Source organism: Varroa destructor, unplaced genomic scaffold (genome assembly GCF_002443255.2).
Source record: "Varroa destructor unplaced genomic scaffold, Vdes_3.0 BEIS01000002.1, whole genome shotgun sequence".
Taxonomy (NCBI): domain Eukaryota; kingdom Metazoa; phylum Arthropoda; class Arachnida; order Mesostigmata; family Varroidae; genus Varroa; species Varroa destructor.
The window spans coordinates 52,550,736-52,561,424 of NW_019211455.1; the positions used below are offsets into that span (position 1 = coordinate 52,550,736).

The 10,689-nt window shown below is 37.4% G+C and overlaps 1 protein-coding gene and 1 long non-coding RNA gene across 4 annotated transcripts; one reads left to right on the top strand and one right to left on the bottom strand.

The window, feature by feature from the left end:
- Positions 1-39: 39 nt before the first annotated feature.
- Positions 40-9,932, top strand: LOC111243784 (cystatin-B-like). 2 transcript variants are annotated; one of them, XM_086980692.1, is made up of 3 exons: positions 40-250; positions 1,456-1,557; positions 9,655-9,932. In XM_086980692.1, the coding sequence occupies exons 1-3, from the start codon at positions 182-184 to the stop codon at positions 9,727-9,729; spliced, it is 246 nt and encodes an 81-aa protein (XP_086836818.1). In that variant the 5' UTR covers positions 40-181; the 3' UTR covers positions 9,730-9,932. The 2 variants fall into 2 exon arrangements, with proteins under 2 accessions (XP_086836818.1, XP_022645599.1); XM_022789864.2 differs by lacking the exon at positions 9,655-9,932 and adding an exon at positions 3,668-4,069 and having other exon boundaries at positions 47-250.
- On the bottom strand, positions 5,622-9,060 carry LOC147757989 (uncharacterized). 2 transcript variants are annotated; one of them, XR_015321640.1, is made up of 3 exons: positions 6,739-9,060; positions 6,442-6,517; positions 5,622-5,962 (listed from the first exon to the last, which is right to left on the bottom strand). It is a non-coding gene; the product is annotated as an uncharacterized LOC147757989 (long non-coding RNA). The 2 variants fall into 2 exon arrangements; XR_015321639.1 differs by having other exon boundaries at positions 6,375-6,517.
- Positions 9,933-10,689: the final 757 nt, after the last annotated feature.

Consider the following 10,689-nt stretch of genomic DNA (forward strand, 5'->3'; position numbering starts at 1 on the left):
CTCGGAAAGGGAAACGTTCCGTTTATGAGCATCTGAATAAGAAGAGGTTCTGTGGAGTTGGCTACAACGCAATCGCTCATATTGTTCGCACTATCAGAATACGCTGAAGTCTGTACGTCTATGGTTGGCAGTCGATTGCTTCTTTTTGACGTTTGCTTGCCCAACGCGGAATCTTAAAACAATGCCGATGTGTGGGTCTACTGGATCAGTGAAGCCTGTAGATGACGAGTGTCGAGATGTACTTGGAAGAGTGCGTATCACAAAAATACACAGAACTAGAGCTTCCTTCTGACTTCAAAATATGCTTACAAATTTCAATTGGTAAAAGTGTGTTTCTTAGTTTTTATTACATCTGCAACGATGGTATCGATAATGCTCTGTTTATGCTACAAGGCATTCGTACGATAAACTTTGGCAGTTTTGATTGAACATTGATGAATCTATTTATATAGGCTTCATAGGTGGTATACAGGAATTCATTCTCCTGAATTCGGTTATGTCTTGTCAAAGTTACGTCACAATAAATTCAATCAAAGAGTGAGGAATTTGATTTCAACGAAGTGTTTTTTGTGTCTTAAACGTCGTAGTTTAGGCGCACTATTGTACACTGAAAAGCGTACCAGATGACGCGACGTAGCAAGCCTTCTGTTTTGTGAATACAAATTGTATGGCTGTGAACTGTGTTGATAACTGATTTGACAACTCCGTGCTGCTTCACCCTTTAATGCGTAGTTGTTCTAGCATATGTGTAAAACTGCCATACGTATTCGAGCTCTCTGGGCGATATATAGTTGTAGCGAATTTGGGTAAATGTTATCTCGGCAAGACAGTATGTGAAATTATTGTACATTAGACTATAGATATGCTTTGGACCGGAACTGAGTCACATGCAATAATCACTGTTACTGGATGAGACAGACGGGATTGTTTTAAGGGCGTTGAGTTTTATTACGTTTGCAGTAGCACTATGGAGCTGTCCAAATTGTGCAACATTGCAACAGCGAAGTTGCCGATGGGTTTAAGCACTTGCACCTCCGAATGTAAACGTTCAATTATTAGCGCTGAAAATATTTATAATAAAAATTATTAGCGCTTGAAATAGAATAATCTATAGTAATTACATATGTGTTCTTGCTATATCGTCTTGGTGTTCAGATTTAAATATTATTGATTCATGCGACACTTATGCCCACTCAATATTTTAATATCTGTTATGACATTCGAAGCAGGAATATACCACTATAAGCCCAATAAACCGCGATAAATTCTGGGAAATTTAAAATTTTGTAGGTAGAGATGATGATTTTATGCCACTGGGCTGATTGCCATTGGATCTAAGTCCCTTTTTTTGCGAATAGTATTCTATATAGAATAACAACATACCACCATGCTAGGCGTATCTCTCTATTGAACAACCATTAACCTTTTTTATGTGTATTACTTGTTTGCTGACAGGTTCGTGAAGGCTGTGAGGAGAAGGCTGGCAAAAAATTTGAATATTTTGAGCCGATCCATTATAAGACCCAGTTAGTGAATGGGATTAACTTTTTCATAAAGGTACTATATATTTTATTCAATTATGTTGTTTAATAGTTTCAGACATAAAATGCATATGAAACTAATTTTGGATTCTTCTTAGAATCACAATGACATGGTTTTTATAAGTGAGTCTTAACTACGCAATGAAAAATTAGCAACGAGGATATAAAAACTAACGAGCATTGTTTCTCCTAGACCTTTTTTCAGCCCATATTGGTCGTCGTTTAACCCTTGTATGCAATTAGAAATCATTTCTCGCGAGTGGTTATGCTAACAGTAAGCATACAAAGATCGGGCCACAGAATTTCGGTCAACTTCCTCTGTTATGACTAATAGTGTATTGTTCGGAAGTTTGACGAGCATGTATGACTCATGAGGATGATATCACTTTATAACATGTGGCATATCGCATTAATATATACTATTTGCAGTATTTTACATAGGTAGAACACTCTATCATTAAATATTGAAAAACTACTGACCGAGGCGCATTTAAGTCCTCCAAAGACCTATTGCCGTACATCACAGTTCTCAGATCTAGGTTAGTCATCGGTATGCCGATGTTGTCCGGTTTTAATATGGGAGAAATCAACAATCAATCTGTAAGGTGTTTGTATAGGTTTTTGTCGACAATTGTACGATCTTCGGATATTGTTTTCCGTCAGGAAAACAAGGACAGGTGCAAATGTGATGCACGCGCGACAAGTAGGTTTTTCAAAGGTAGCACTGAAAAACATTATCGTCTTACCTTACTTCTACCGGGAAACCGCGTAATACTTTGGATATCTGGGTGAAACTCTGGACGTTCGCATATCTAATGAGCTATTCCAAAAAATACTGTGAGACAATAAAATGGTTCGAAAAAATCATTCCTTTACAGTGCTATCATATAGGCTTTAGGAATTAAGCTGATTTTAGCGGCATACATACATTCATCTGCTATTCTCGGTGCCTGAGGAAGAAAACCACTTCTGTGTAAAACAGTAAACTTATCATGGTAAAAACATTGCGTCGTTTGCGATATTTCGGCGAAGATAAATTATTATTCGATATTTCCGGGCTTCATCACGATTAAAAAAGTTTCTTTTTTCTTTTTTTGAAACCAACGGTCTGTCTTATTGCTAGTAATTAGGTGGCTTCTAGAAAATATAAGGAAGACTTTCCTCCTAAAAAATGGAAGATGCTCAATAGAAATCTAATTAAAAAGAAAAACATTTTTGATACTTTTGTGTTTTCGATATTATTTCTACATCGAAAACATAGAAGTATCAAAAATGGCTTTTATAGAGATAAAAATATTAATTGCAGATTGTCGAAACAAGCAACAACAGCTAGTCTTTCAGAAAAACTTTTTGCACTTTCCGAACTTTGAGTATTTTAAAGCCTTTATATTTTTAGAGCGTTTGGCCTGCTATGCTTCCAAAATTTGATTCCACGGAAATATTCTGTATATAGCGTATATGATCGACACTTGGACGAGTTCATACTTACCAATATTGTCCGATGCATGATTACTATCAAAACCTTTTGATAAAGTCATTTGCAGGTCAACAAAATAATGGCTTGAAAATTACCAGTGTGTTGTTACCTTAAAAATGTAATCACAGTGGAAAATGCTTACATTGAACGAATATCATTCTTAGAAGTTATACTCTTACAACAGACGAAAAAGTACATTAGATTATCTGTTTCTGTCTAAACAACGTTTTACAAACAACTCATATCAAGAAATATTTGGCTTTAGATTCCTCACTTTGTACCCTGTGTATAGAGAAGTGTCAAAGAAAACCTCGCAGAATGTTTTTCTTGGATTTTGGTGTAAGGTACTCTGCCCATGCGGCTTGGCTATTGTGCTGCTAGCCGTAAATCAGTGCACGTTAGTTGTTGAAGTTTCTGTTAAACGAATCGCTAGTATGCTCATACAGACGCATGTGCTACAGGAATGTGACTTACCTTGCGAAACTAAGAAAAATGTTGAATTTACTATTTTCGCTGCTCTAGAAACTGTGCGCGGAATTAAATTAACAGCTAACGAATTTTAAGTAGCCGAGGGTAAGTTTATCAGCAACAGATACAAAAGACTTCATATCTGGCCGTAAATGTGGAGCATGTGCTTTTCCGATTTCAGGTGAAGATTGCTGATAATGACTATCTCCATGTTCGGGCGCACAAATCGTTCCAGGATGAGGTGACTCTATGGGGTATTCAGCAAAGCAAAATTTTAGAGGAAGAGGTTCATTACTTTGACTAATGAAACGAAAAAATGCAAGTCCGCGTTGAACTAACGCTATTGAGTTGGATTCGCCTATTTTTGAAACCCCCTGTTATTTCCAACGAACACTCTTCTCGATGTACTAGGAGGACAATTAATACTTGTCCATAGATTACCAGTTTACCAAACTATACACCAAATCAAGCGGATTTGTTACAGAGAGAAATCGTGCTCTAAGTCGACTATGACTGTGCATTTAAATTAACGGTGAATTAATTTATATAATGAAGGCAACAAAAAAACCTCAGTTGACTTTGATATTGTACTTTGTTTTTCTTTCGACGAGTGGATCGAAGTAGCCGACTCGATGCGAGCAGCGCTTTAAAAGACTACCAGATATGTTCACATGTGATGATATAGGCTTTTAAGAAAATGAATACAACTGATAAATCGTCCGAGAGCATCCTTTTTTTGTATATGAAACAGGGTAACCTACAACGTGTGATTCGAGGTGAATAAACATAACTATGCTTTGTGAGTAGGCCAACACTTAGGTTGAGACTGTCGTGACACAAAGGCGGGAGATTTTTTTAACCGGGCATTTTGAGCTATTTTTGTGACATGATTTAAGTATGTGCCTGATAAATAGATAAGCTTATAGACAACGCTTTAGGGCTAAGCCAGTTAGCCTTAGCACACCATTGTGGCTACACCGACTTGGTAACTAGATCTACAATTAACAACAGGAAGGAGGGAACATTCATTTCGTTTCTTTTTGGTTTGTTAAGACCCTAGTTTCAATATAGCATGGCTCACCCCTAATACAATTCTTTGAGCCATTGTTTTTGATACGTCCAGTAAGCTATATTGTTTGGTGGTCACAAATACGACGATATGCGCGTTGCGTGTGCAATCTGTGCCATATTTTTTTTTAAGGAATAACGCCTATTATTTTCGATAAGCAATATAAAATTATTGCTAATTCTTCACTTCTATGTATAATATCTAAACCATCTAGTATCTAGCGTACTTTTTTTGGAAAGCTAAACTCGTGGCTGCAATTATTCTTTAAATTCGTTTGAACTAGCAAGGAAACGCTTTACATAAAATAACTACTTCTTAAAACATCTACAAATAGATTACATCTTTTAGAATTGCGGTTGTTACTTGTGCAGTAAGAATATTAAATAACGTAAATGCACAGAACAAATTCAAAATCGTTGTGGAGTAGGGCAAAAGATTTGAAGACAGGGTATTTAATCGAGACGATAGCCAACACCAGTCAATATTATATATAGCCTTCAGGTAACTGAGATGAGACCGAAACTCCCAATTCTTTTAAGTGATATTTTGAGGGCCGTTTTTAGTTTGAATATTAATTAATTAATATGGGCTATGGAAGCCGAATGATGGATGAGAATATCGCGCATATAGTTGCATGATCACGTTTGCTTTACGAGGTTATCTTGTCTAAAAGAACAACACTGCGCTTTAAAGAAAGATTTTTGTATTGTATTAGACTGTATGGTCGGGTTATTTTTAGGATACCTGCGAATTGTTTAAAGTTGCCATCGATATATTTTAGGCAGAATTTGTGTCATGGCTTACAAGGGATTATTGAATAAAACCCCAATGATTCGTTTTATATTTAAGGCCGTGAAGCACTGAATGGGGTTCCTAAAATAATCAATAATTTTAGTGAAAGGTACACTTATATTTAAATTGCTAGTACAGGAACGTGTAAACAAGGGTTTAAAATAGAACCAAAAGCTAAGAATCTAAATTCAGGCTATATTATTTCAATATTTTAATACCCAATTCAAAACGAATACTTAACAGCGTAAAGGGCTTATCAAAGATTTACTTCCAATTTGTGTCATTGCAGTCTATTTTATCTTTATAAGAAGAACACTCTGCGAGAACTACGACTTCGTATTGAAGCGAAGCTTTACTGAACCGATACTTGTCCTAAATGATAAGGTTTACATATTCTTGATATATAAATTCCCGGCGATCATTTTGCGTGAACATCTCCAAACCGCGCATCTTTTTACTCTCATCGATGTAGTTTGTTTCACATCGTTTGTGGTTAACACGCCTGCGTAATAGACGCATTTGTGTAAGACAGGTCTCGTTCGATTTGTTGAGATATGTTATTGTTAACTAAATATATCAACAGAAAGATACACCAGCCACGGTAGTTATTACAGGCTAGAAAGAAACATACCAAATCACAATCGGAATTCGCAGATGTGAACTCTGATTATAAATCCGTTATTATTATTAACTTTATTCGTCTTGCTTTCTATGGTCAAAATGGTGAACTGCACTGAGATTTGGTTGTGCAAGACAGACTACACCATTACTTATTAGTACAGAGATCCTTCACACACACAATTTAACTAAAAATAATGTTTCTATAGGATTATAGCAAAATATGTTCTCTATATCCTGGTTAGCGTCACTCGGAGGTTAACATATTAATACTGTCGACCGACTTATGATCTGGACCTATTTCCTTCACGTGTTTGCGTTCGATACTTAGGTTCGACATTCATTCAACACCTATGCGTTTATGCACATATAGTCATTAGCTTGCACTAGGATTTGGTTATTTACTTACCTACATTAGTGATGCAGATTTAGAGAAAAATGGTTAGCTAAATATCCATAAAAATATGGAAACGTACTTTGAGCTTCTTGAATATGTGGCTCCGCCTTGGCTCTTTGATAGGGGATCCACCCACTTACATGATTAAGCATCGACTGTTTAAGCGATGTAAACCGATTTTTGAAAGAGTTGTTTCCATGAAAATAACAAAGACAGAATAATGACAATTTACAGAGGAGACTTAAAGAATGACTCAGTTTATATATTTTAAGCTATTTTTGACAAATCGGACATGCACCAATGAGGTGGGGGTTCACTCGAGTAAATATTTGTACCTAGTTCGACAAAAAACATAGTATCCAAATAACTGAAATACCTGTTTTGTCAAAGTAAGTAGTCAATTTAACTGTAGTGAATGGTTTTGCCACTAGATCAAGTCTGTAGAATCCATTACTCCACACCTACAATTCTTACCACAAGTAAGGTAAATACGTGAGTATCCCATAACAATCAAATTTATTATTAAACATTATTATTCATTGAAAAAGCATTATTATACAGCTTTTTTCAGTTTAAACGAGATCTATATATTCCGCTAAAACAGGTTTTAGATTTTGTAGAAAATTGATCTGTGAAATTGCATAGGTGTCATTTTGAAGATACAGCATTTGTCCGCGTCGTTTCCTACCTAGTGCTTCGAAAAAGTAAACCGGATGACGTCGGTCAGTTTGACTACATCTTTCGAGAGGATCCACGTCCGCGGAGAAAACCCATAAATCGCTGTTTTCTCTGAACTGGGAGAACTTTAAGACACAATAACGTTGTAATGACGAACATCCGTCCAAAGTTGGAATACTGAATAGACAGGTGGAACTTTTTTGTTCTTATATTGCTAAAAAAAACTCTCAGAGTTCTAAGTTTATGAAAGATTTACTTTATACCATTGCGCACTTATCGGAGCACATCACTCTAGTGCTATCACAATATATTGAGTGTTATGCAGTTCTGGTTTTTCCCAATATCGCTTAGTGATAGGTAATTGATTCCTGCCATTCTAATGCGAATATGGGAAGGTTAGGATTGATATCTATTGAAGGCTTCGAACGTAATCAGTATAAGGCTATGCTTGAGTCTATATTGTAATGGCGTGGCAATGGTTCCGACATCAAGTGGTGACTCTGCTTTCGATGTCACTATAAGCCTATTTAAACTCGACGCTCAACGTTTTCTCTTTCAAAGCATTTGAGCACAAAGTACTGATCCCTTTTAGCCGTATTGGAAATGCCATCGCTGAGCTTAATAATAGATGCGCTTAAATAACGCTATTTCATTACTGGATTCGTTTCTAGCAAAGTCCTTGGGTAACTCAACTCGTATAGAGGTAGCAAGAATGAGTCATTCCATGGCGTGTATAACAATATGAAAAACAGATTGTTCTAGCCAATAGGACCGCGGCCGCCCCGCAGATTCAACTCGTCACTCTTACACCGCACCCTCCCACAGCCCATTCTGGCTCCTACCGCCGCGTTTCCACTCTCCGTCGTTGCTTTATACCGAAGTAGCGGGAAAGGCCGCCGAGCTGCTGTGCGTTTGATGCAATCGATCATATGTGCAGCCAAAAGTCGCCTCACATCGTACTATAACCACAGGAGCGGCCCATACTCTATTGAAGAACAGCGGCGCGTCAGGAGATGGAAAGAAGCAGAACGGAAGAGGGTAAAAGTCAACAGTTTGAACTTACAACATCAGACATCCAGAAACACATCAGTTGCCGCTATCTTACATCGAGCGCTACGCTGACGTTTTCGTTGAAGTCTAGCGCGCCTGGTGGCGGACAATTCAAGCAAACACGTTGGCGGCTAAAAACCAGCACACCGACAGTCAATTGAACAGTGAAGTGACAAATACCTAGCAGAACAAATTATCTCCAATAGCTAGTTAGCTCGATTGGGGAAATCTAGCATTAGTTGCGTACGGTAATAACAGCAACAGCAGTAGCTGGAGACTGTTCATTCTGCATTGACAAGCACAGCAATAACCATAAACGCTGATGAAGCATCCATGTCGATGGCGAACTCGGTAAGCTGGAAGAGGCTTCAGATGAAGTTCGGCAGATTCTCGAAACAGTTAGTAGTAGGCTACGTGGGACGAGTTCGATGTCTATCCAATATATATCCAGCAACCTTCAAGCTTAATCCTTTAAAGTAGAAGAAAAAAGGACACGTAGCAGGAATCAGGTTGAGGCTTGAGCTGAGCATCTGATGTGCACGTGAGAAAGTTGCTTCCAGCGACGTGGGTTCTTCATCATCAAAACGTCACGAACCATCCAAAGCTCAGTTTTCGTTTTTAAGCTGAGCTTTTTTGACACTTGCTGCCCGCTGCGTCGTATAGTACTTGTAACGTCATTGTATTGCACATGCTAATAATACCTTTTCGAAATATAATGTTGGAGCACTGCAGCAGTTACGAGATGTCACCTGCAAAATCGTACAGTACCCTTGTAGAATACACACGGTACTTTGTTTGGGAATACAAATGGTTGACCAGTGAAGGTGGCTAGCTAGGTCACAAGTTGCGCGATCGCTACCGTTTCAACTGTGGTAATCCGTTAACAACAGAAGGCGAGACACTGCTACCAAAATAGCATCAAAATCAGATCGCGGCCGTGGATGCACGCGCAGTGGAAATCATCCACTGATATGTCGACAGGACCAATCTGAGGCACGAGACTTGCGTCAGATCGGCAATCATACGAAGCCGTGCTGCAACCGGTTCATCACAAGCACAAGCGGCGGCCTATAGGAAGGGTTCCGTGCTGTGGCACTTTTAAGGAAAAATCAAATTGGACAAGGCAATCAAGCCAATGTGAATCCTATTCATACATCAGAAAAAAACTCAGTGGACCATAAGGACATTAGGCACACAAGTCACCGATTTTGTCTGTAATTTGCCATAGATGCAGCAAGGCATAATTAAAGAAATAAATGTACGCTAAAGTCAATGAGCAACAAGTATATATTCTATGATTTTTTTTTTATTTATACTACTTTTGTATATTATTTTTAAGTTTTTTTTTACGTTAAGAAGTCGGCTAGCGCATTTTTAAGGACAAAATTAAACAATCAGACAATCGCACTACTGACTTTTTTTGTAATTTCGAACATATGCATGCTTCATAAATACAATCAAAAGAAACACTGTATTATTCGCCTTTTTTAGTCGCTCCAATCAAATGTGGTCGGAGTGAAAACCTGACTTATTAATGAAATTGAACTTGCACTCTTCATTTCAGGTGAAAGTTGCAGATGACGATTCCATCCATGCCCGGACTCATAAATCCTTACAGGACGATACTGTGACCCTCTAGGGCATACAGGAAGGAAAAAGCTCGATTACGCTGTCGTATATTTTCCCTAACTCATGAAGGCAAAATTCAACTAAGAACGAGTTTTCAATTTAAGTCTGAATCGGTATTACCCATATCCTGCGATTAAACTAAACGAAACTTGTATCATAATGCATTATACATTTTTAATGTGATATTAAAGGTAAATGTCCAAAAACTGAAAACGTGATTTCTTACCTTTAGCTTTATAACGTGTACCTACGACTATGATGATTCTTGAGTTATGCTTATAAAACGATTCAGCTTACGCAGGACGCAGTCCTTAAACTGTGTGTGTGCTAATTGCGTTTATTAAACTTAACCATTGATCGAAATATTACATTTAAACATTAATTCGAACAGTGCTTGTATCTTTTTTGTACGAACATCATTTTGTTTCATAAAAATATGAAAGAAAAGAACTATAGAGCATGAATCACGATGATATGACATATAGACATAATATAGTAATCTTATAACAAAAACGGCGGCCATGTTCAAATGCATTTACCCACGCGCTCAAACTAGTTTTTATCGACTTCTTCATATGTGAGCGTGGTATAGAATTTCTAAGCTAAGTGTTGATCTTTCTAAAGTAGATTTTGAATGTTAAAAACTTGGAAATATGTTCCCTGTCGGATTCTATTTACTAAAAAATTAAGTACATTAGCTCTAGTTTTTTTTCACATCTGTCACATGAGAATAAGTCAAGAAACTATTTTATTTCATATGAGATAACGTATTTTTGTCATTATACCGGGCACTCTAAAGAGTCTCTTTTATTTTCAGTGAGCAATTGATGTTACGTTGCTTCACTTCGAGCAAGACCTTAACCTTCGCCACCTTTATCGCTTCAGTACTTTGAATGCATTGTTTATCACATACGAGCATACAGGCCAGTCCATTCCATGCCCCATTAACAAAAATAAATACAACAGCATC